This window comes from Peromyscus maniculatus, chromosome 1 (genome assembly GCF_049852395.1).
Source record: "Peromyscus maniculatus bairdii isolate BWxNUB_F1_BW_parent chromosome 1, HU_Pman_BW_mat_3.1, whole genome shotgun sequence".
NCBI classification, from domain to species: Eukaryota; Metazoa; Chordata; class Mammalia; order Rodentia; family Cricetidae; genus Peromyscus; species Peromyscus maniculatus.
The window spans coordinates 4,802,092-4,828,006 of NC_134852.1; the positions used below are offsets into that span (position 1 = coordinate 4,802,092).

General features: G+C 38.2%; 1 protein-coding gene across 1 annotated transcript; it reads right to left on the reverse strand.

Moving 5' to 3' along the window:
• Positions 1-5,609: 5,609 nt before the first annotated feature.
• Positions 5,610-25,915, reverse strand: LOC143267400 (vomeronasal type-2 receptor 116-like). The gene is made up of 6 exons (XM_076545343.1): positions 25,701-25,915; positions 12,278-12,569; positions 11,124-11,930; positions 10,259-10,486; positions 9,092-9,215; positions 5,610-6,538 (listed from the first exon to the last, which is right to left on the reverse strand). The coding sequence occupies exons 1-6, from the start codon at positions 25,913-25,915 to the stop codon at positions 5,610-5,612; spliced, it is 2,595 nt and encodes an 864-aa protein (XP_076401458.1).

Consider the following 25,915-nt stretch of genomic DNA (forward strand, 5'->3'; position numbering starts at 1 on the left):
TATTACATTGATGGACTTTCGTATGTTGAACCACCCTTGCATCCCTGGGATGAAGCCTACTTGATCATGGTGGATAATTGTTCTGATGTGTTCTTGGAGTCTGTTTGCCAGTATTTTATTGAGTATTTTTGCATCAATGTTCATGAGGGAGATCAGACTGTAGTTCTCTTCCTTTGTTGTATCCTTGTTTGGTTTAGGAATCAGGGTAATTGTAGCCTCATAGAAGGAGTTTGGTAATGTTCCTTGCTGTTTCTATTGTGTGGAACAATTTAGAGAGTATTGGTATTAACTCTTCGTTGAAGGTCTGGTAGAATTCTGCGCTGAAACCATCTGTTCCTGGGCTTTTTTTGGTTGGGAGACTTTTAATGACTGTTTCTATTTCTTTAGGGATTATTGGACTATTTAAATAGTTTATCTGGTCTTGATTTAACTTAGGTATGTGGTACCTATCCAGAAAATTATTCACTTCTTTTAGATTTTCCAGTTTTGTGGAGTAGAGGTTTTTGATTCTCTGGATTTCCTCAATGTCTTCTGTTATGTCCCCCTTTTCATTTCTGATTTTGTTAATTTGGATGCTCTCTGTCTTTCCATTAGTTTGGATAAGGGCTTGTCTATCTTGTTGATTTTCTCAAAGAACCAACTCTTTGTTTTATTATTTTTTTTGTATTGTTCTCTTTGTTTCTATTTTATTGATTTCAGCTCTCACTTTGATAATTTCTTGGCGTCTATTCTTCCAGGGAGATTTTGCTTCTTCTTGTTCTAGAGCTTTCAGGTGTGCTGTTAAGTCACTAGTGTGAGATTTCTCCAACTTTTTTATGTGGGCATTTAGTGCTATGAATTTCCCTCTTAGCACTGCTTTCATAGTGTCCCATAAGTTTGGGTATGTGGTGGCTTCATTTTCATTGATCTCTAGGAAGTCTTTAATTTCTTTCTTTATTTCTTCCTTAACCCATTGGTGATTCAGTTGAGCCTTATTCAGTTTCCATGAGATTGTAGGTTTTCTGTAGTTTTTGTTGATGTTCAAATCTAACTTTAAACCATGGTGGTCTGATAGAACACAGGAGGTTATTCCAATTGTTTTGTATCTGTTGAGATTTGCTTTGTGGCCAAGTATGTGGTCGACTTTAGAGAAAGTTCCATGGGGTGCTGAGAAGAAGGTATATTCTTTCTTGTTACGATGGAATGTTCTGTAGATATCTATTAGGTGTATTTAAAGTCATGACATCAGTTAAGTCCTTTATTTCTCTGTTAAGTTTCTATTTGGGAGATCTGTCCAGTGGTGAAAGTGGGGTGTTGAGATCTCCTACTATTAATGTGTGGAGTTTTATATGTGGTTTAAGCTTTTGTAATGTTTCTTTTACATATGTGGGTGTCCTTGTGTTTGTGGCATAAATGTTCAGAATTGAAACTTCATCTTGGTGGATCTTTCCTGTGATGAGTATGTAATGCCCTTCTTGATCTCTTTTGATTGATTTTAGTTTGAAGTCTATTTTGTTCGATATCAGGATGACTACACCTGCTTATTTCTTAAGATCGTTTGATTGGAAAGTCTATCCCAGCCATTTATTCTTAGGTAGTGTCTATCTTTGAATTTGAGGTGTGTTTCTTGTATGCAGCTGAAAGATGGGTCCTGTTTTCATATCCATTCTATAAGCCTGTGTCTTTTTTTTTTTTTTTTTTTTTTTTGGTTTTTCGAAACAGGGTTTCTCTGTGTAGCTTTGCGCCTTTTCCTGGAACTCACTTGGTAGCCCAGGCTGGCCTCGAACTCACAGAGATCCTCCTGCCTCTGCCTCCCGAGTGCTGGGATTAAAGGCGTGCGCCACCACCGCCCGGCTGCCTGTGTCTTTTTATAGGTGAATTAAGTCCAATGATATTAAGGGATATTAATGACCAGTGATTGTTCATTACTGTTATTTTTTGGTGGTAGTGTGTGTGCAGTTCTCTTCTTTGGAGTTTACTGATGTGGCATTATCTATTGCCTGTGTTTTTGAGGGTGTATCTCACTTCCTTAGGTTGGAATTTTCCTTCTAGTGCTTTCTGTAAGGCTGGGTTTGTGGATAAGTATTGTTTAAATCTGGTTTTGTCTTGGAATGTCTTGCTCACTCCGTCTATGATGATTGAAAGTTTTGCTGGATATAGTAGTCTAGGCTGGCATCAATGGTCTCTTAGTGTCTGCATTACATCTGTCCAGGTCCTTCTGGCTTTCAAAGTCTCCATTGAGAAATCGGGTTTTATTCTGATGGGTTTTCTTTATAAGTCACTTGGCCTTTTTCCTTTGCTGCTCTTAATATTCTTTCTTTATTCTGTACATTTAGTTGTTTAATTATTATGTGGCGAGGGAACTTTTTTCGGGGTCTAGTCCATTTGGTGTTCTAGGCTTCTTGTATCTCTATAGGCATTTCCTTCTTTAAGTTGGGAAAGTTTTCTTCTATGATCTTATTGAATATATTTTCTGTGCTTTTGAGTTGGTATTCTTTTCCTTCCTCTATGCCTATTATTCCTAGGTTAGGTCTTTTCATGGTGTCCCAAATTTCTTGGACATTTTGGTTCATGACTTTGTTGGCTTTAGTGTTTTCTTTGACTGATGAATCTATTTCTTCTACTCTATCTTCAATGACAGAGATCCTCTCTTTCATCTCTTGCATTCTGTTGGTTATACTTGCATCTGAAGTTCCCAATCCTTTACTCAGATTTTCTATTTCCAGCATTCCCTCTGTTTGTGTCTTCTTCATTTTTCCAATTTCCCTTTTCAGGCCTTAAACTGTTTCCTTCATCTGTCTCATTGCTTTTTCATGATTTTTTTCAGGGCTTTATTGTTTTCTTCCAGAGCTTTATTGTTTTCTTCTACTTTATTTGTCCATTCCTCTAGTTTTTTTATAGCATTCTTCCCATTTTTTGTTTGTCTTTTCCTCAATTTCAGTTGTGATTTCTTCTATATAAGCCTCTATGTTCTTCATGATGTTATTCATAAGGCTGTTTTCTTCTGCTTCTTCCATTTTTTTTTTTTTTGGATGTTCAGGTCTAGATGTTGGCGGAAGGCTAGGTTCTGGTGATGCTGCATTGCTCTTCATTTTGTTGTATGTACTTCTGCCTTGACATCTGCTCATCTCCTTGTGGTTTCGTTCTTGGTCTTATCAGCCCACTTGGTCCAGACAGAGCTGACAGATTCAGGAAGTCTCTCTCTTTTGTCCATTTGGGAGGTTCAGGGCAGGATGGGAGCTGGCGGAGGGTCTCTAAGTCTCAGGAAGTGGCTGGGGTTTCAGGTGTATGGGCGTGGGGGCAAGGTGTGGAGATTGCAGGGTCTGCCGGGGGGCCTTGGAGAAGGGGAGCCTTCCCTGTGGGGGTGGAGGGGATCCTGCCCAATGGTCAGAACCTGGGGCCAAGTTGGGCAGGTCATCCCCGGAATGGCTGGTGCCCTGGGATGGGATCTAGGATGAGCCCAGGCACTCACCTCTTGTCCAGATGGGAAATCCAGGGCAGGATGGGAGCTGGGAGCCAGTCTCTACAATCATGAAATTTCTAATCATGAGATAATTGTGTTGTGAATTACATTTATTGATTGATGCATCTTGAAGCATTCCTGCATGTTCAGATTAAAACTGACTTGACAAGGATGAATTACATTTTTGATTTGTTATTGAAATATGTTGAAAGGTATTTTACTATATTATTTGCCTATCACCAGAAAAATAAATCCACAATTTTCTTTTCACTGTGTATCTTTTTGATTTTGCATCCAGATAAAGGCCTCAAGTGGAGGGACTGGGACATGAACACAGCTGCAAATCCTTCAACCTACAGTTGGATATGCATCCAGAATTTCTGGCACCAGAGCCTAACAGAATCATCATCAAGAGACAAGAGAGACTTCATTCAGCAAGTGATGGGAGCATATGCAGAATCCCAAAGCAGAACATTAGGCAGAACTTGAGGAGTCCTGTGGAAGAGGGGGAGGAAGGATGGGAAAAATCGAGGAATCAGGGACACCAAGGAAACATGGCCCACAGAATCGATTGACCTGAACTCACATAGGCTCACAGAGATCAGGGAGTCTGTACGAGTCTAACCTAGATCTCCACATATATGTGATGGCTGAGTAGCTTGGTGTTCTTGTGGCTTTCTTCTTTGCATTTGAGGGGTCTTATGTGAATATAAGTGTCTATGTACTGATATCACCCTGCTCACCTTTCCCAGGGTCATGATCCTTCTAAGCAATAGCAGGTGTGACTGCTCTGATGAGTTGCACTTTCAAAGTGGAAGGTCTGGAGTGCAGAACATCTGGTGACCAGACGGTGCCAGCTGAGGACTGCCAGCACTGGTCTTTCTGCAGAGTCCTCATTGTTTGGGCTCACATGTGTGGCAACTTCTATGATAAGGAAGCTTAACTAGAGGCCATGACCCTCATGCAGACATTTTAGAACGTCTATAAGCTACTATTTGAAGGGACCAGGTAGCTGAGTTTTGAAGATAAAAAGACAGATTCCCTATGCATGATGGGAATGCATCATGGGAAGAGTCCTGGGCCTTTAGAGACAGATAAGGCAATAGTAGTACAATGTTATGGAGATCCTATATGAGCTATTCCTTGCCTTTATGACTTCTAATTTAAACTTCTTGAATTAGTCTTCCTGACTGGTCTCACATTCTCAGACATGATGTGAACACCCTGGTTCACATACACTCAATACACAGACAGGCACTGGGGCACAGGATCTTGTGCTGATTTCATCTGAATTCCTAGGTACAGAGAAGCCTCCACTTTTGTGGCTGATAATGCCCTTCTGGATTGAAAGCCTTTCCAAGTCCGTGTTGTGAGTTGAAGGAATACACAACAATATAATAAAGGGTGATGATCGGTCGAGAAGTAAGGAGATAAAGGCTGTTTAGATATTTAGTGTCAAAACAAGAAATGAAAACAAAGTGAGAGTAGTTATAGCTACACATTTTGTCTACATCAGCAAAATTAAAGAGTGCCTCCATGCATTGACTGCAAATTGGCTGTTCTGGTTGATGTTTGTAGTTGGGTTATAAAATGAGGTCCTAACTTAGTATGTAGTAATCTGGTATAGCATAATCATGAAAGGATATACAGCATGTAAAGAATTTGAATTTCATTGGAATATAGTAATATACCATAAGAAAGCATGATAAATTGGTGAAGTGTCTTAAGTGCTTCATAAACAATATACTATATTGACACATATATGCTGTATTGAATGTCAAATACAAAACGTTGAAGAATATTTACATACATGACTTGAATATGTTTTTGATCACCCACAGTTGATAGAGTAAATATTTTTTGGAATTCTGTTGTTCAATGAATAAAATATGTGAATGATCCAAGTGCAAGAATTCACAAATTTAGATTTCATCAGCAAATGAAACCAAAACACAGAAGCAATAGTCAACAAAAGAGGAAGACTCAACATGAAACTTGTATTTCAATGTGACAAAAAGATGGATACAGAATTAATGTAGCCTATTATGATCACCTAAAGAAATAACAGCATAGGGGATCAAATACCAAATTATAACTTTGTATGTGAGTGTTCAGACAGTGAAGAACAATCATGCTTCAAAGCTCTTTGATTTAAAAAACACGGTAGCTAGTTTTCAAGGTTTTTCCTCCTAGCGTATGTTTTCTCCCTAATGTGATGAAGTGAGTTCCTCTCTGGCCTTAACAGTATGATGTAGCACTTGGGGGCAAAGATGATGCCTAAGAGTGATGTACTGGAAGCCAAGATAGAGAGGACTTCCATAGCCACCATGACCTTCCCCTTGGTGCTATGGTAGACAGGGAGGAAGCTGACCCAGACACTGCAGAACACCAGCATGCTGAAAGCCAGGAACTTGGCTTCATTGAATGTGTCAGGCAGATTCCTGGACAAAAAAGCCATAAAGTAACTCCCTAGAGCCAGTGTTCCCAGGTATCCCAGGATGCAGTAGAAGGCAATAGCTGAGCCTTTGTTGCAAATGATAATGATGATGTGTCCATGTTCTGAATGAACATCTTTGTCAATAAATGGAGGAGAGGTTGCCAGCCAGATTCCAGAGAGAACAACTTGCAGCAGAGTGCAGATGGGAATGATGAAATTAGGGGCCCTTGCTATCAGCAGCCACCTCCTCATTCTCCCTGGAGCAGTGATCTTGAAGGCTATAAGTACAGTGAGAGTTTTGGCCAGCACAGTGGAAAGAGCCACAGTGAACAGAAGTCCAAAAGTGTTCTGCTGCAAGATACAGGTGACTCTGCTAGGATGGCCAATGTAAAGCAAGGGACAGAGAAAACAGAGGGTCAGAGTGATGAGCAGGATGTAACTGAGATCCTGGTTATTGGCCTTGACAATGGGAGTGTCTCTGTGTTTCAGAAACACCCCAAGCACAACAACTGTGAGTGAGGAGAAGCCCAGTGACATGAAGGTGAGTGTCTTCCCCAAGGGGTCATCATAGGCCAGAAATGTCACCCTTTTCTGTAGGCAGTAGCTCTTCTTTGTATTTGCATAGTGAGTTTCTGGACACTTCACACACTGGTCCACATCTGGCAGAAATGCAGGTGATCATGAGTGCATACTCAGGTTTTCCCTTTTATCCTAAGGCACTTTCTTCTCTCCTCCAGAACATTGAAATGTTATCAGATACAAATACAGAAGGATTAAACTCCATTTGCCTTCTGCTTCATGCTGACAGAAATTAAACACTCCCAGTGCTTTCTCTGTTTTTAGGCATATGGTATCCTCACCTTAGTGACACTGTGGTATCTGTTTTATATATCATTAGAGAATTGATTTACATTGAATGAACCTCATTTGGCTCTGAGATTGCCTCTTCATCAATACATCTCCATTCTTAAGAGGACATGGGAATTCAGTGTGATAGACAGAATGTACTTTGACATCCTATTCTTACAACAATATTCTTTTATATGTATCCCAAATGTACCTATATTCAGAAAGTCCATGGTGTTCTCTATTTCCTCATTCTTTGAAGGATCCTGAGTGAATTAGTATTTTTAAATTATTAGAGCCCTGAATGGCTTCACAAGTGAGAGTGTTCTCATAATTCTGTACAACACTATCTATGTAATGAACAAAAGAACTGCTCATACATTCTAAAGTATCCATGGAACAATATTTGAACACTTGGTTCCTGACATCTTATCAATTTTCTTAGATTATTGCCTGCTATGGACTTTTCTCTCATATTTTCATTACATATTTCTATATGCCTTTTTGTTTTTAATATATATTTAACTGTCTTTATGTCATCACATTTCCATTCATACTCCCTATATAATACATTCGGATCTTGATTTTCCCCTCTGTGTGTCTGTGTCTGTCTGTCTGTCCTTCTGTCTGTCTTTCTGTCTGTCTGTCTGTCTGTCTCTCTCACCACACACACACACACACACACACACACACACACACACACACACACATTCAAACTATAAAACATGACGTTGCAAAATAAACTAAAGGAAAAGTCCAATAAAAACAAAACAAAACTGAGGCCAAGAAAGCAAATGATACAAAGATACATCTGAGATCATTTCATGTTGGCAATATACCCCTGTGCAACAGTCCTGTCCTTAAGGGTTATTACTCTACCCAGTGATAGTTAATTGGGAAATTTGGTATTTCTTTACAAGTGGGCATCAATTGCAGAAATGGTCTTGGTCAGGGGTGGGAGCTCATGTCCACGTCTTCATCTGCATGCTTTGATCCCATCTGGATTTACCTGTGCAGTCACTGTGCATGCTGCCACAGTCCCTGTGGGTTCTTATGTGCCTCAGTCCTGTTGAGTAGACTCTAATTTTACTTTTGTTGATATTGTTATTGAATTTAAGAATTAATCAAAATTTTAAAAGTATTAAATCTCTTTGTCAATACATGTTTTTCTTACATTTCTTCAGCGTAAACACCTATGCCCATTTCATTTATTTGAAAATAAATAAATCTATTTTTAATTCGTGTGTGTGTGTGTGTGTGTGTGTGTGTGTGTGTGTGTGTGTGTCTTCTGAAGGTCTAGAAACCATGAGCATCCCAGCCCTGAAGCGACCAGTATAGGGCTTAACTTGAGTTACAGAAGACTGTGAGCCACCATGTGTGTCCTGGAACCTGAACCTGGAAGAGTAGCCAGTGCTGTGAACTTTAGAGCCATTTCTCAAGCCCACATCATTAGCTTCTGAAGTTAAACTTTTATACTGTACTTTCAAGTACATTATCCATTGTTACTTCTTCTCTTCTGTATTTGGAGTATTTATTTTGCTCTTAATGTCCTGTCATAATAAAAGCTTCATATGCAGAATTCCATCTCTATTTAAAGAAAGGCATGTAATATGCAAGCTATACAAATTACTTTATACAGTATTAAGAATGTTCCTTTATGGAATAGTTTCAGATTACCCTACAGTATTTGAATGAGTAGCATATTGAATTTCACCTGTCTAATATTTGTGCATTATTCTCATCCTTGGCCTTCATTTTCTTTTAGTGTTTAGTTATTAACATGTAACCCTATGGAATTTGCCTGTGGTGGGTGAGTAAAGTGCTCCTCCTTTGTGCAAATGGAAAAAGCATATGAACCTCATACATGGCCAGTATGTATAAGTCATACACATTTAAGGTAATGATGAGGTTCTCCATCTTGTCAACCTCAATATATTTACTAAAAGATCTAGATCTATGTACATATATAATGTGAAAGGATTCCAATTATAAAAAAATAAAATTAAAAAAATCCCTATTATAGAGGTAAAGAATGTAAGTCCAAAAGTATTTTCTAAATAGTATTTATTCAATTAAAATATTCCAGGAATAAAAAACATAATTAATTATTCATAAAAGTGTTAGCAAGATAAATCTGTGTATGACTTACCTTCTTCTTCCGCATAATGACATAATTATACTTACATGCAATGGATTTAGATTTTATTTTCTATCTATCTATCTATCTATCTATCTATCTATCTATCTATCTATCTATCTACCTACCTATCATCTATCTATCTATCTATCTATCTATCTATCTATCTATCTATCTATTTATTTATCTATCTACCTATCTATCTATCTATGAAATGATTGGGATTTACCTGTCTCATTGGAAATTTCATTCTCTGGACAAGGGGTACAGTCAAAGCAACAGGCTGCTCTGCCCTCCTGGTGAGTTTTCCTGAATCCCAAATCACAGCTTTCACTGCATACAGACTGAGGAATCTGAGAATAATAGAATGAATGGTAGCAAATATTCAGGATTTTTTGGATTCTATAATAGGTAGAGTGTTTTAAAATATGTAACCATTAATTTGTTTTTATTGTCTCTTAATGTAAAGAGTTGTATTGTTTCTACTAGTAGGATGAGTCATTCAAAAGCACAACTGGTCAACACTTGGTCAATAACACAACTCTGATGAAAAATTGTTGAAAGATAATGAAGCAGAGTATAGAGGTAAAAATTCAGGTCCTTGGTAGCATGTCTTGGTGAGACTAAAAATCTACTGTCTCTTGACTCTCGGATACAAAGACATATACATTTTTCTTCCATTGTATTGGTTCATCTTGTCAACTTCATAGGTCTTAGAACCACTATGGAAACCAATAAATAAGGATTATTGTAAAAAGTTTCCTAGATTATGTTACTTGTGTTCAAAATCCTCTCTAAAGTAGGTGACCCCTAGTTATTGGTCCTGGTCCCTGAATGAATGAAAATGAAGAAAGGATGATAAGAGTAGCCTTCAGCTATCTCTGCATCCTGACTATTGATGCATTGTGAATAGCTGCTTCAATGCCCTAAAAACATGGCTTCCTGAAGTGATTGAATACACCCTAGAACAACTGTGAGCCAAGAAAAATGATCCTATATTTTTCATCAGGTAGTTTTTTTGCAACAGCAAAATCAACAAATAATACATCTACACATTCTAATCATGTTCTATATTGACAGAGGTCCAAAAGAAAAGACCAACTGATCACTGAATGAAACCTTTCAAGATGGGATCAAAATAAATATGTCAAGTGACTCATGACAATAATATAAATAATCATGAATCAGATACTATATTTATGACATGAAATAAATGAACAGATTGGAAAATAAATAGTTCATCCACCGAAATTAGGTATGAAGGCAATTCTTTATATAGGAAGTCATTATGTGTCTATAAATTGGCCCTGTGTGAGAAGTCAATGGTCATTAAACACAGAAATGTATTTTTTAAATTTACATACAGGTCAAAATACTGAAGGATGATGAACCCCACCTCTGTTAATCCTGTGGCCCACTGTATCATGTGAGAAGATAAGGACAATTTCTGGCCCTCTGGAGCATTTGGAGAAAATGTTCCTACTTTTGCTTTTATCCCAAGACCTTTTGGGAAATTCCAAAAATTGAGAATGTCATATTGTACATGTGATTGCCTTTTCTGATCCAGAACCACAAGGTCTCCAGCATGATTGATGAGTTTTGTTTTCCTTAGGAAAGGGTGAAGCTAAAAGAGATGCATGCTGTTACCTTACATAATCTCCAGAGAAGTACAACAGAGGCAGAATCAGAGAACATCTCTTATTGAATTTAATCCCTATTGTGAAAAGCACCTTTAATATAGGTACCAATTACATCAAACAATTAATACCCTAGGATAATGCGAGCATCTTTATGCTTCTTAAACATTTGAATCAGTTCCATTAGAAAACTTAGAAGCAAGCACTCAGAGTGGGCATAGAGAAAACTTTCCCCCTTTTTGAATCTACAGTCATATCCAATTAAGTTTTGAAAATATTTAGAGTTTCACTATGTAAAATGAATGATTTTTATGAGTGATGGTTTACATAACATAAGCATCTTAGAAGATTTCATATCCACTGAGACCATCTCTGCCTATGACTTTTCTGTTGTGTGAAATCTCTGGGATAAATGGACTTTTTATGTTGAAAATATTTCCTAGAAATATTGTGTGACACTTTGCAATACAACTGCATATGGACTTAAAACAGTCTCCTTCTTGCACAGTCTCTCTTGTAGATTTTTCACAAAATAATCTAAAATACATATTGTCTAGTTTGATTATATTTATAACTCTTAGTGTGTGGTGTTGCTGATGTTATAACACACAACAGCACCATTACCTGCCAGGGGAAGAATTCCATCTCTTTTCCTTTTCCATGAGATTGAAATTGTACTTGATTGAGCATCATCTCATGTAGACTGTGGGCCACAGCATACACTGCTTTGTACACATTGTAACTCTCTTCACTCATGGTCATGTCAAACATGTTCCCTGGCAAAAATCCCAAGGAGGCATTAGGCAGACAGTTATCCACAATTTTACAATCTTTTCTCAAAAATGAGCAATTGAAGAATGAGTGCCACAATACATGAAGAATAATGTCTTGTGGGTATTTGAAAGGATTGGCTAGCTGAATAAAATCTGTAAAATTAATGATCTCCTCCTTGTGGTGTGAAAAAATAAGGGCCCCATGCAATGAATCTAACAGGAAATAGTTATCAAATTTGGAATTATCCCAGTGTGAGTTCATGACCCAGACTTTCCATGTGAGTAACTTCTCTTTAATATTTACTATTAAGCTTAATAAGGAATCAGTGTCCCCATAAATAATAATCACATTTGCTGATGATTCCAGGATCTGCACCTGATTTTTCCAGGATGTTGTCATGAATGAACCCCTGACAGTTAAGATCATTTCCACAAATGCTATGCAGACTCCATATTTCTCCATCTCACTTCTCAAATCTGACAGAATCTGGGCACCTTTGTCATCATCTATGATGAACAGCCCAATCCAGTTCCAGTGGAAATGAAGCATTAATGATACAATGCCAAGAGTCAGAGATGTGTCTTTGGGGGACACCTGGTACAGGGAAGAAAACTTTCTTTGTTCACTGAGGGTAGTATCAAAAGGCCCAAAAGTAAGCTGCAGAGAGAAACAATCAGAAAGAAGAATATTGTCATGAAAATAAACTCAATTCTACAGCAATGGTTTGAAGCTTGTAGACTTCACTGCTTTGAAGGTCAAACCTGCCTTCCTATGGGTTTTCCAAAAACTCCAGAAAATATTCAGAGGTTCAATAGTTTTCTGTCTCTACTCCACCCTTTCCTTTCTCTCCATTCGAAGCTAGAGAAATATAGATGCATCACCACCTGTCTGTATCATTTCCCCACCCATCCTGAGTGATTTAAGTTTCCTGTTTTCCCCCACAGCCACCTAAAATGTCACCAAGCAGAGTTGACATCATGTCCTATGCCAGCAGCCTCTCTCACCTGTGGATATTTGTAAAGATCCAACAGTGTCCCTATGTATTCTGATATTGCCCATGATGGTCCCGTAAGTACAGCAGTTGGCATGCCTTCTCTTGCACATCTGTAGTTAGTGATGGCATAACCAGGGCCTGAAAATGTACCAATAAGATAGGCCAGAGTATATCTTTGACCCTCAGGGACATTCTGGACAATGAATCCCAGGGTCATGTTTGGTAAAAAATAGGGATTGCTGTTGATCTCCTCAATGGCAAACATCATGGCCAGAATACATTGGTAGTTCCTCAACTTAAACCTGCACAGAAGGTAGAACAATATTTAGGATGAAGATTCTCACCATAACACGTGGTATATGTGTAAGTTTAGTGCAACAGGTTTTACAATTTGAATTCTTCTGTTTCCAAAAGTCCATGTTTAAGTATCTTTCCAGCATTTGGTAGAATTAGAATAGGAGTATTGTTTCTATTTCTAGTATTGAAAATAGATTTTTTCATACTGTATATTCTAATTACAGTCCCTCCCACTAACTCCTCCCAGGTCTCCCCACATCCTTTCCTGCAAATATCCACACCTTCTTCTCTCTCATTAGAAAACAAGCAGGCATCTAAAAATAATAGTAAGTTAAAATAAAAATAAACAAATCAGTAAGAGACAAAATGAACAAACAGAAGAATAAGCGCCAAAGAAAAAAGAACACCTAGGGAGGCAGAGACACACACATGTTTTAATACACAGAAAACAAAAAAAAGTCAGAAACTCAGTCCTTCAAATTTCCTACTTCACTGACAAATCTGCCTCATACTCTAGTCCTGTAGGCTGAAGATGGATGTCTCAATGTTGCAGAGGAATTTTGGGTGACTGTCCAGGCAGTAAGATATCTGTGTCATGTCTAGTGTTGTTGGAAGTTGTTTGCAATGCACTTTTGTTTACTTAAATAATATTATGTCTCTCTGGGGTCTTTGATGTAGTTGAAGGTTAGGTAGTTATAGTTGCAGTTCTCCTTAGTTATGATAGAAAGTAGATTATGTATAAACCTTTGGAGTCACTAAGATGGATGGATGGTGGGGTGCTTTCTCTGAATTTGCTAAATGTAAATGGACTGAATATTGTAAATGGAATTCTTACTTGAAAACTTTTTGTTGTGTTTAGTTATACTGTGTTAAAGTTAAAACCTTTCTTTTTATTTAGAGAAAAGGAGAAATGTTATAGACTATTATTTTAAGGTATTTTATTTTGTTTATGTTGCAGTTGTTTAACTCTGTGAATCTGTGTTACTTTGCCTGTCTAAAACATCTCCTTGTCCAATAAATCTGAATGATTATAAAAGGTCAGAAACTATAATATGCACACAAAAGACATATAAGGTTGAAAAAAATTAACCTCCAAAAAACACCATTGAGCTTTTATTTTCCCCCATCTACTACTGAGCTTGGGGCCTGCCCTTATGAATACTTTGTAACCCTGAGACAATCTGCCAGCACCATTTGCACTAAGAGGTAATTCTTTGTCCCCATTGCCCAGCCTGTAGGCTTTGAGCCTAGGGGCACAACACTGCACCCCACACCACCACCCATTGCAGCCTCAGTTTCAGACCAGCAGGCAAGTCTCTTGCAGACAGGCTGGACTACAACCATCCCCCACCAGATTCTGTAAACTACAAGCCCCCATAATCCTTCAAGACTGCAGCTATTCCCTAAGACAGAGTCCATCAGCACCAATTGGACTAAGAGCTAAGTCTGGGTTCTCATAGCCCATCACATCAACCTCTAGGCTTGGAACCAGGGGCACAACCCTGTGTCCCCACACCACCACCATTACAGTCCTAGTTTCAGGCCAGTTGGCAGGTCTCCTGCAGCAGGCCAAACTACCACCATCCCCAACCAGGCTCTGTTTGGCTAGTATGCAGACATGAAGTATAAGCAGGGCAAGAAGACTAAAAGAACTCTGTGAAGAGGGAGGGAAGAGTCAGCCAGACACAGAGGAAGCAAGATGTCAAGTCAGAACTGAGAAAAGGTACCAAGCCATGTGGTTAAACATAAATAAGAATTATGGGTTAATTTTTTTTTTTTTTTTTTTTTTTTTTTTTTTTTTTTTTTGGTTTTTCGAGACAGGGTTTCTCTGTGTAGCTTTGCGCCTTTCCTGGAGCTCACTTGGTAGCCCAGGCTGGCCTCGAACTCACAGAGATCCGCCTGGCTCTGCCTCCCGAGTGCTGGGATTAAAGGCGTGCGCCACCAACGCCCGGCAAATTATGGGTTAATTTATGTGTAAGAGATAGTCAGTAATAAGCCCAAGCTAGTAGCCAAGCAGTTATATTTAGTATAAGCCTGTGTTTATTTGGAGGACGTGAGTTGGAGAGAATTGCTCCAAATGCCAGACAACTGGGACACAGAAAAAGGTCCAACTACATCTGGCCCCTGAGCAGATCATGACACCCCTGCCCCTGGTGCAGACCAGGCCCCATGCTGTGCCTCGAGACCAAGTGACACATGGCCCCTGGTGCTGCCCGATGACAATGGGGCTGGGCTGAGGGTAGGCAGCAGCCACAGTACAGAGGCTGAAAAAGTGGCCACCAGGTCCCCTGCAGTGTTTGACTGCTCTGGCTGGGAGGCCACCAAGGAGTCATCATGAGGAGTCAGAACGGTGGCACTGCTGGGCTGACAGCAGCATCCTAGGATCTTGGGTGTCTGCACATAAGATCTGTCTTCACCTGTTGTGTGAAGCACAGCTTCCTCTCTCAGGACTTGACAACTAACCCAAAATTTTTCTTTTCAGGATCCCCTAAAGATGACTTCTCCCACCAACAGCAGGAAGCAATTTTTAAGAGCATGACACCACATTGCCTGAGGGGGACAGGTAGTTTCTGGACTTTCAATGGGTTTTAGGTTTGGGATAATTGTCATTGTTTAGGATGGTTGGTTACAAGTTGTTATTGTTAATGGCCAGGAAAAAAGTCTAAACAAAAGGAGATTATATTTAAGGTTCTTGTTTGAAAAAAAAAGGCTGTAGATAAGATGTACATTATTGAATCTACTCTGAAAAGAAAAAAGAGAGGATATAGATATGATACAGATGAAAAGTTAGATTATTGAATCTATTTTTTGAAAGCAACAACTAGTTTTAAGTAGTTTACATTGCCTTGGATTTTTATATATTGTATACAAATTATGTATATTGATACAAATTTGAGATTGATATTGTTAGAAAATGCTGTATGTATATTTCTAATCTTGTTCAGGATGTTGTACCTATACAGTTCATTTAACAATGTAATGGAACTGCTAATCCTTGAATGTTATTATTACCAACTATTAGGATATAAAGAAATGAAAGTTAGAAGTTAGACATTACAACTAAACTTGTAGTCATACTAGATATGTTTTCAGGGTTAAGCAGAAATATATTTCAGATAGACAGGTCATCTTCAAACCCTTCAGAGATCTACAGAATATTAAAATGTTTTAATAACATAGTTTTTTTTTTTATGACTATGAGACATGTTGGCTCCTGGCAGGACCAATCTACTTCAGAGAAGATATTGGCATTGAAGAAACTGTAAATGGAGTTAACTTTCACTGTGGCAAAATTTAGCCACTGGGCATGGAATTGCCCTCACATTGACTGCTAACAGAATACTGTCCAAATTTGACAAACAGGACATAAAACAAAGAATTACCAATCCTGTATGGTTGCAGCTTTGGCAACAGGTGTCCTCTGAGGACATATGGTCCTCCAGGACAATATGACACCATTGCTGAAGTGGCTTTGCAATCTGGAAAAGGTAAAGTACCCCTTTCTTCGAAGGCAGCTGAACAGGCAATGGACCGACGGCTTCTGGTGTGCAGTGGAACAGTAGCTGAAACAGTTACTCTTGAAGGAGTAACTAGGCTGAGGGTGTCTAACCACTCAATAGTAGACTGGTATTTAATAAAGGAGATGATGCCTGGACCCCATCCCTGGGCACCAGCCACTCCGGGGAAGACCTGCCCAACTTGGCCCCAGGTTCTGGCCACCAGGCAGGTTCCCTTCTAGCCCCACCAGGAAGGATCCCCTTCTACAAGACCCCCGGCAGACCCTGCAATCTCCATGCCCTGCCCCCACACCCATCCGCCTGAGACCCCAGCCACTTCCTGAGACTTAGAGACCTGCCCCTAGCTCCCATCCTGTCCCAGACTTCCCTTCTGGACCAGAGGTTAGTGTCCTAGCTTAGATGGGACCCCATCCCTGGGCACCAGCTACTCAGGGGAAGATCTGCCCAACTTGGCCACAGGTTCCGGCCACCGGGCAGGTTCCCTTCTAGCCCCACTGGGAAGGATCCCCTTCTCCAAGACCCCTAGGAGACATTGCAATCTCCACACCCTGCCCCCATGCCCATCCACCCAAGACCCCAGCCACTTCTTGAGACTTAGAGACCAGCCCCCAGCTCCCATACTGCCCCAGACTTCCCTTCTGGACCAGAGACGGCTCCCATCTTGCCCAGGAATTCACTTCTGGACAAGAACTTCCATCCTGCCCCGGACTTCCCTTCTGGACAAGAGCGCCCATCCTGCCCTGAACTTCCTGTCTGGACAAGAGCTCCCATCCTGCCCTGGAGTTCCCATTTGGACAAGAGAGCTCCCATCTGGACAAGAGAGAGAGACTTCTTGAATCTGTCAGCTCTGTATGAACCAGGTGGGCTGATAAGACCAAGAACAAACCACAAGGAGATGGGCAGATGTCAAGGCAGAAGTACATACAACAAAATGAAGAGCAATACAGCATCACCAGATCCTAGCCCGCCTCCAACATCTAGACCTGAACATCAAAAAATGGAAGAAGCTGAAGAAAACAGCCTTATGAATAACATCATGAAGAAGGTACAGGCTTATATAGAAGAAATCACAACTGAAATTGAGGAAAAGACAAACAAAAAATGGGAAGAATGCTATAAAAAACTAGAGGAAAGGACAAATAAAGTAGAAGAAAACAATAAAGCTCTGGAAGAAAAAAATAAAGCCCTGAAAGAAAATCTTGAAAAAGCAATGAGACAGATGAAGGAAACAGTTTAAGGCCTGAAAAGGGAAATAGAAAAAATGAAGAAGACACAAACAGAGGGAATGCTGGAAATAAAAAATCTGAGTAAAGGATCGGAAACTTCAGATGCAAGTATAGCCAACAGAATGCAAGAAATAGAAGAGAGGATCTCTGTCATTGAAGATAGAGTAGAAGAAATAGATTCATCAGTCAAAGAAAACACTAAAGCCAACAAAGTCATGAACCAAAATGTCCAAGAAATTTGGGACACCATGAAAAGACCAAACCTACAAATAATAGGGATAGAACGAGAAGAATACCAACTCAAAGGCACAGAAAATATATTCAACAAAATCATAGAAGAAAACTTTCCCAACTTAAAGAAGGAAATGCCTATGAAAATACAAGAAGCCTATAGAACACCAAACAGATTAGACCCCCTAAAAAAGTCCCCTCATCACATAATAATTAAACAACTAAATGTACAGAATAAAGAATAAAAATATGAAGAGCAGCAAAAGAAAAAGGCCAAGTGACTTATAAAGGAAAGCCCATCAGAATAACACCCAATTTCTCAATAGAGATTTTGAAAGGCAGAAGGACCTGGACAGATGTAATGCAGACACTAAGAGACCATGGATGTCAGCCCAGACTAATATACCCAGCAAAACTTTCAATCATCATAGACGGAATGAACAAGACATTCCAAGACAAAACCAGATTTAAACAATACTTATCCACCAACCCAGGCCTACAGAAAGCACTAGAAGGAAAATTCCAACCTAAGTAATTCAGATACACCCTCGAAAACACAGGCAATAGATAAAGCCACAGCAGTAAACCCCAAAGAAGAGAAGTACACACACACTACAACCAAAAAATAACGGGGATGAACAATCACTGGTCATTAATATCCCTTAATATCAACGGACTTAATTCACCTGTAAAAAGACACAGGCTTACAGAATGGATACGAAAGCAGGACCCATCTTTCTGCTGCATACAAGAAACACATCTCAAATTCAAAGACAGACACTACCTAAGAATAAAAGGCTGGGAAAAGACTTTCCAATCAAGCGGCCTTAAGAAACAAGCAGGTGTAGCCATCCTGATATTCAGCAAAATAGACTTCAAACTAAAATCAATCAAAAGAGATCAAGAAGGGCATTACATACTCATCACAGGAAAGATCCACCAAGATGAAGTTTCAATTCTGAACATTTAGGCCCCAAACACAAGGACACCCACATATGTAAAAGAAACATTACAAAAGCTTAAACCACATATAAAACTCCACACATTAATAGTAGGAGATCTCAACACCCCACTTTCACCACTGGAAAGATCTCCCAAATAGAAACTTAACAGAGAAATAAAGGACTTAACTGATGTCATGACTTTAAATACACCTAATAGATATCTACAGAACATTCCATCGTAACAAGAAAGAATATACCTTCTTCTCAGCACCCCATGGAACTTTCTCTAAAGTCGACCTCATACTTGGCCACAAAGCAAATCTCAACAGATACAAAACAATTGGAATAACCTCCTGTGTTCTATCAGACCACTATGGTTTAAAGTTAGATTTGAACATCAACAAAAACTACAGAAAACCTACAATCTCATGGAAACTGAATAATGCTCAACTGAATCACCAATGGGTTAAGGAAGAAATAAAGAAAGAAATTAAAGACTTCCTAGAGATCAACGAAAATGAAGACACCACATACCCAAATTTATGGGACACTATGAAAGCAGTGCTAAGAGGGAAATTCATAGCACTAAATGCCCACATAAAAAAGTTGGAGAAATCTCACACTAGTGACTTAACAGCACACCTGAAAGCTCTAGAACAAGAAGAAGCAAAGTCTCCCAGGAAGAATAGATGCCAGGAAATTATCCAAGTGAGAGATGAAATCAATAAAATAGAAACTAAGAGAACAATACAAAAAATTAATGAAACGAAGAGTTGGTTCTTTGAGAAAATCAACAAGATAGACAAGCCCTTATCCAAACTAATCAAAAGACAGAGAGAGAGAATCCAAATCAACAAAATCAGAAATGAAAAGGGGGACATAACAACAGACATTGGGAAAATCCAGATAATTTTCAGGTCATATTTCAAAAACCTTTACTCCATAAAACTAGAAAACCTAAAAGAAAGGGACCATTTTCAGGATAAGTACCACATACCTAAGTTAAATCAAGACCAGATAAACTATTTATATAGTCCAATAAGTCCTAAGGAAATAGAAACAGTCATTAAATTTCTCCCAACCAAAAAAAAAAAAAAGCCCAGGACCAGATGGTTTCAGCGCAGAATTCTACCAGATCTTCAAAGAAGAGTTAATACCAATACTCTCTAAATTGTTCCACACAATAGAAACAGCAAGGAACTTTACCAAACTCCTTCTATGAGGCTACAATTACCCTGATTCCTTAACCAAACACGGATACAACAAAGGAAGAGAACTACAGACCAATCTCTCTCAAGAACATTGATGCAAAAATACTCAATAAAATACTGGCAAACAGACTCCAAGAACACATCAGAACAATTATCCACCATGATCAAGTAGGCTTCATCCCAGGGATCCAAGGGTTGTTCAACATACGAAAGTCTTTTTGAGTTGTTGTTTGTTCTTATATTTCAAGGCTTTCAGGTGTCTCATCAAGTTATTAATTTGTGATTTCTGAGACTTTCTGATGTGGATTCACAGTGCCCTAAAACTTTTCTCTTATGACCATTTTCAGTTTTCACACAGGTTTTGGTATCTTGTGATTTAATTTTCACCCAACTCTTAGAATTTTTCAAGTTCCTTTTTTATTTCTTCCTTCAATTGAGTTTGATTCAATTTTGTGTAACTTACCGTCCATAAATTTATTTTTTCACTTTTTTCTTTTGTTGTTTCTATCCTGATCTAGTCCATGAAGGACTGATAGAATGCAGGATGTGATTTTAATTTTTCTGTATTTCAGAGACTTGCTTTTATCTTAATATATGGTCTATTTTGCAGAAAGTCCCATGAACTGCAAGGACGAATGTGTAATCTCTAGCTTTTGGTTGCAATGTTCTACAGGCATATGTTGCATCTATTTGATTTTGCAGAACTCCAAATATAGAGGACCACAAAAAGCTTTACAATATAATAAAGTAGTAGTGACAGTTAGTATACAGAGCCACAAAAGAATGCAGAAAGCTGCAAATGAGAAAGATGAAGTCACATTTAAAGGGAGACTCATCAGAATAGCAGCACATTCTTTCAGTAGAGACTAGAAAGCCAGAAGGGATGGATGTTCTACAAGTCATGAAACAGCACCAGTGCTCCAGCAGACTAATATAAAGAACAAAACTTTCACTCATAGAAAGAGGTAAAGGAAAAATTTTCATGATAAAAGAGGTTGAAGGGAATTATCACCACTAAACCAGTTCTGCAAAGGAAACAGGAAGGAATAGTTAGGTCTGAAGAAAAGGCTAAATATATCCAAGATGGTAGGGAGCAATGAACAACTCTAGAATACTGAATAATAGACATCTAATAGAACAATTAAAAACAACAACAACAACAACAAATGACAGGAAGTAATACATACCATCCAATAGTAACTTAATGATTTCACGGACAACACAAATAGATTGAATCAGAAAACAATACCCAGGATGTTTCTGTCTCCTAGAAACACAATTCACAACCATGATAGACCTCAATTACAGTTAAAGGATGGAAAAAGAATCCCAAGCAAATGCAAGTAAAAACTTAGCATGTGTAACTCATAAGGTTTTATAACTAATGCATCAAACAAAACCTACTCAGAAGAAATAGTGAAGCATACTTTCTACTCATTAAAGGGAAAAATCCAATAGCAGGGCATTACATTCTAATCATGTACACATTAAACACAGGAGTCCCCAACTTCACTAATGAAACAGTATTAGATTCAAAAGCACAGATCAACCCCAAAACAGAGATGGTGAGTGGCTTCAATTCCCCACTTTTGATAGACAAGTAATACAGAATAAAAATCCTAAATAGAGAAATTCTGAAGTCAAAGAACATCATAAGTCAACTCCATCTTTATATTGAACACACTTAGTGCATTACTAATTCTCTAGATAGCTGATGTATTTACAGAAATTACTGCTGGTCCACTGTGCATATAGCAGCCTTCAACAACACACCCACATGAAACAATACTTTCAAAATGCCCTCAAAACATGGGTGTCTGGCCCAGAAACATGATTTTATACAAACCAATGGGCTATGATGCTCAAAATCTTGAGAAGACAGTTTCAACACAAAACATATTAGTTTAAAAGCTTTAAAAAACTATAGAGCTCAGATGATGTAAATAAGGACTACTTTATGTTTCTATGCATTATGTACACATCAATGCAAAAAATGCGAGAATGATTCTCTGCTTCACTGTAAGCACACAGATGTGGAGCTTGGTATTTTGTTCTCATGGAAACTAAGATACCAATCCACTGTGGTCAACTACATAGGATTTTATATCCTCTCCCAAATTTATTAAATATAATTTTTAATTAAAAGATATTCACAAACTGTGTTGTTTTATTTGGTCTACTTACAAAGTATTTCTTGCACTTAAGAGCATCAAGAAAGATTTTTTTAAAGGAATGCTATTATTAAATATATAAATATTTCTTTGGGTTTCCTTATACTTTCTATATAGTCCAAGCCTGCCTTGAAAACCGGTCTGTGCCAAACAAATGCTCAGATTATAGGTGTGCACCACCACACTATCCAGCAACATACTTGGTTTGGATAGTACATGGTTCATGGTTTTCCAGAAAATATATAATTATGATTAAAGTTGAAAGGAGAACATATTAAACTCCATAATTTAATCATTGTACATTTTTACATATGACTATTTATCATTCTCTACTCCATAAATAATTATTGACATCATGATAATAAATACATTCAAAACATGCTTAAAATTCTATGAGCTTGTATAATATTACTGAGAACCATGGCAATTCAAAGCTTAAAGAAATCAGTGCAAATAACTGAGGATTAAACAGAAAAGATGTGCCATTACTGAAAAATATAGCTTTGATAATTGATAATTATTAATATTTTAAGAAGTAGGAGAATGGTGTCAGAATTCACAGATTGGTCAGTAGGAAAAGCAGGAAAGCATCAAGATCCTGCGTGGGTTGCTAAGTGTTTCCAGCCTCACATCATTTGTACTCTATAGCCAAAGAGATTCAATAAATATTCATTCTTCTAAATAAAATGGATGAAGGTAACTCAATTTACAACTTGATATTTACCTAATCTTTTTATTTTCAGAGAAAACCCAATCATTTAAAGTCTGAATTATTATGAAAGGAAAAAGCTGTAGTATATTTAACATGTTTTTCCCCCTGTTATTTTAGATTAGGGATTCATGACCAAAGATGAACAAGAATAAAAGATAAGCAAATTGGTGAATACCCTATCTGTCATCATACAGACTTCATGCAGTAACTGATGGAAGCAGATACAGAGACACAGAGCCAAGCAACAAGCTGACCTCCAGGAGTCCATTTGAAGAGAGAAGAGGGATTCTATGAACAAGGAGCATCAAGATCATGATAGGGAAACCTACAGAGACAAACAAACAAAACAGGTGGGAACTCATGAACTTTAGACCAACAGCTGTGAAGCCTCCATGGTACTGGACTAGACTCTCTGCATAAGCTAGACAGTTGTATAGCTTGATCTGCTTAAGGGGCCCCTTGGCAATAGGATCAGGATCCATCCCTGGTGCATGAGCTGGCTTTTTGGAGCACACTACCTATGGTGGGACACCTTGCACAGTCTTGAGGCAGGGGGAGGGTCTTGGACCTGCCTCTACTGAATGGACCAGGCTCTGCTGACTCCCTATGGGAGGCCTTACCTTGTTGGAGGAGGGAATGGGGTGTAGGTAGGGAGGAAGGTAGGCTGAAGGAAAAGAGAGGAATCTGTGGTTGGTATGTAAAATGAATTAAAAATTCCTTAATTAAGAAAGATAAATAGACTTTGTACAATTAAAAGTTCTTGTTTTTTTACACCTTCAGAATGAAATATTGTAAATATTTACAATAAACCTTACATTCTAAAATATTTTCAAATAATCTGTAACCAGATATTTATGTCCTTCAATTTGATAAATACTGAAAAATGGTGAATATCCACAGTAAACTAGAAAAAAATCTTAAAATCTGACTTTTCATGTTCATCTAGTACATGAATTGTTTCAAGTTATTGATACACAAATGCACACATAACTGATGCAATGCAGCTTGGACATACTAAGTCAGCCGTATTTCTAAGTTAGTGTTAAGGAAAAGCACACTAATACCCAGTGAGAGAAGCTATATATCATTATTACTTTGCAGGGAAATTAACCACCGTGCATAAAAGATTCTATAGTGTGCATCAACATGTGCTTATGTAGATTAATCTGCTTTAATCAGATGGTAGACATGTTTTGTACCTATTAGACATTATTCTGTACTTCTCAAATATTTATTGACCATCTTTCAACAAGAAAGTAAAATCCAATTAGATAATTAGTCCACACAAAAAGAGTGAAATAGAAAATAATGCTACGCCCACAACTCATGATCTTTTGTAGTTATGGCAATGTAGATGAATATACTTATAATTCTACCATTAGAACATGAGGAAATTTAACTGGAGAAGGACAGAACAATACACTTTTGTAATTACATATATACTTTCTCACATCTTTGTAAAAAGTTTATCAAAAGCATGACAACAATTGTGATCCTTGCAGTGTATATAGTTGCATGTGCCTCACTCTCTATGAAAAGCATAATTTGAAAATGAGTTGTCTAAATCAAACATATTGGGTTTTGTAGCTTTTATAATTGCAAGTTTATTTAGTTCTATTTTTTCAATCATAAGATATTAAATCAAACTTACACAACACTCTCTTCATTTACATATTAGACAACCCAGCCACAAAGAACTCACATTAGTACAGTATCTTTGGAGGCATGGGGGTGCTGCTGTATAAGCTGAAGAGGGACTTAGGCTGATGCACAGTGGTGCCTGAGCTGCTGAGATTGGAGAGCAGAGAAGAAGAGGAGGAACGGGGAATAACAGAGACACCGTTATTAACAGGACAGCAGTAAGGCAGATGCATCTCCTTCCTGCATACAAAGTCAAATGTCTAGTAGACCATAGAGCTTCTTAACTTCACATGAAGTAAGCAATGATCCCTGGAGCCAGTAGACTCTTCCACAGAATATTTTATCTAGTTGCCAATTTTAAAATTTCCCCTGCTGCCTTCATTGTATCATTTCAGAATTAACCTTTTACAATATCCTTCATGTAAAATGACATTCCGTGCTTGAACATTTTTCCTCTTCCATTGCTGAACTGATTACTTTCTTCACAGCCACAGCTCAGCAGACACAGTATTGCCACACTGATAATTATCCATCCTCAGTCTTATGTTTATTTTAGGTGATTTTCCACCCATTGCCTCCAACCTAACTCTTGAATATGTATTTCCATGTTGCCTTTTTTTAGTTCAGACTTGAGAGCAAGCTGCACTTCTCATTTTCAGACACTTATTGTGCGAATACCTATAGCTGTGAGCAGGTCAGTCTGAGATAAAACACACCTGACTTATTTTAAACCCTAACATACATGATTGTTTTTCTCTAGCAGGACCTAAGATACCTCAATTAGACTTGTCTGACACAATGTCTTAATCTTGCATCTATGAGAATAAGTAGAAGCAGTCCTCAGAGGCTCCGTCACAATTGAGGAGCACACAGAAACACATTCATAACAATGAACAAATACACACTGTATTTTCATGGCGCAAACAGGTAAGCATCTAAGTTATCAGATAATACAAATATTAGTCGTCAGATAAAAGAATCTGAGATAGATGAAGATATTTCTAAAGCAGAAAGTTGGTCCGAATGTCTATTTCTGACATCCCTGCCCCAAAATCTTGAGCAGCAAACACACATAACACTTGTCACTCACACACAACGTAATTGCTGGTCACTAACTCCAGTGGCATTCATTTCTTCTCACAGGAGCACAGCCTGACTTCTAGAGTCCCACCAAATACTCTATCATACTTTTATTATCTAATTCATCTATAGTAGAGCTAATATTGAAAACATCCAAATCCTGAGGAGTAAGAGGCTTGGCTGATAATATGGGGGATCTTCCCCCTTGTCTACTGTGGGAAAAAATGAATAAAACCCAAATTCTCATTTCCCCCTTGAAAGCACAAGATGAGTCACTAAGAAGACAGCACCAGAGAAGAGATCTAGGAATGGAAGAGAGGAAAAATGATGTTGGAATCCTTACTTCCATCAAGGCATATGAGTGTCAAAGTTAGATAATGAATAAATGGAAAAAAGACATACTCAACCATAAAATCTCTGTTAAATTTAATCATCCGCCAATCAATTGTTTTGTTGAGTGGATAGATAGCATATGCAGGAATAAAACCAGTAATCACCACATTTCCTTTACCAATTAAACGGTAATTCATTCTGACTAAGCACTCATTGCTGCTGTAGGAGCACACAAGGACAGGAATCTGCAGAAAGCAAGAAATTAAAATCCAAGAGAACAGCAT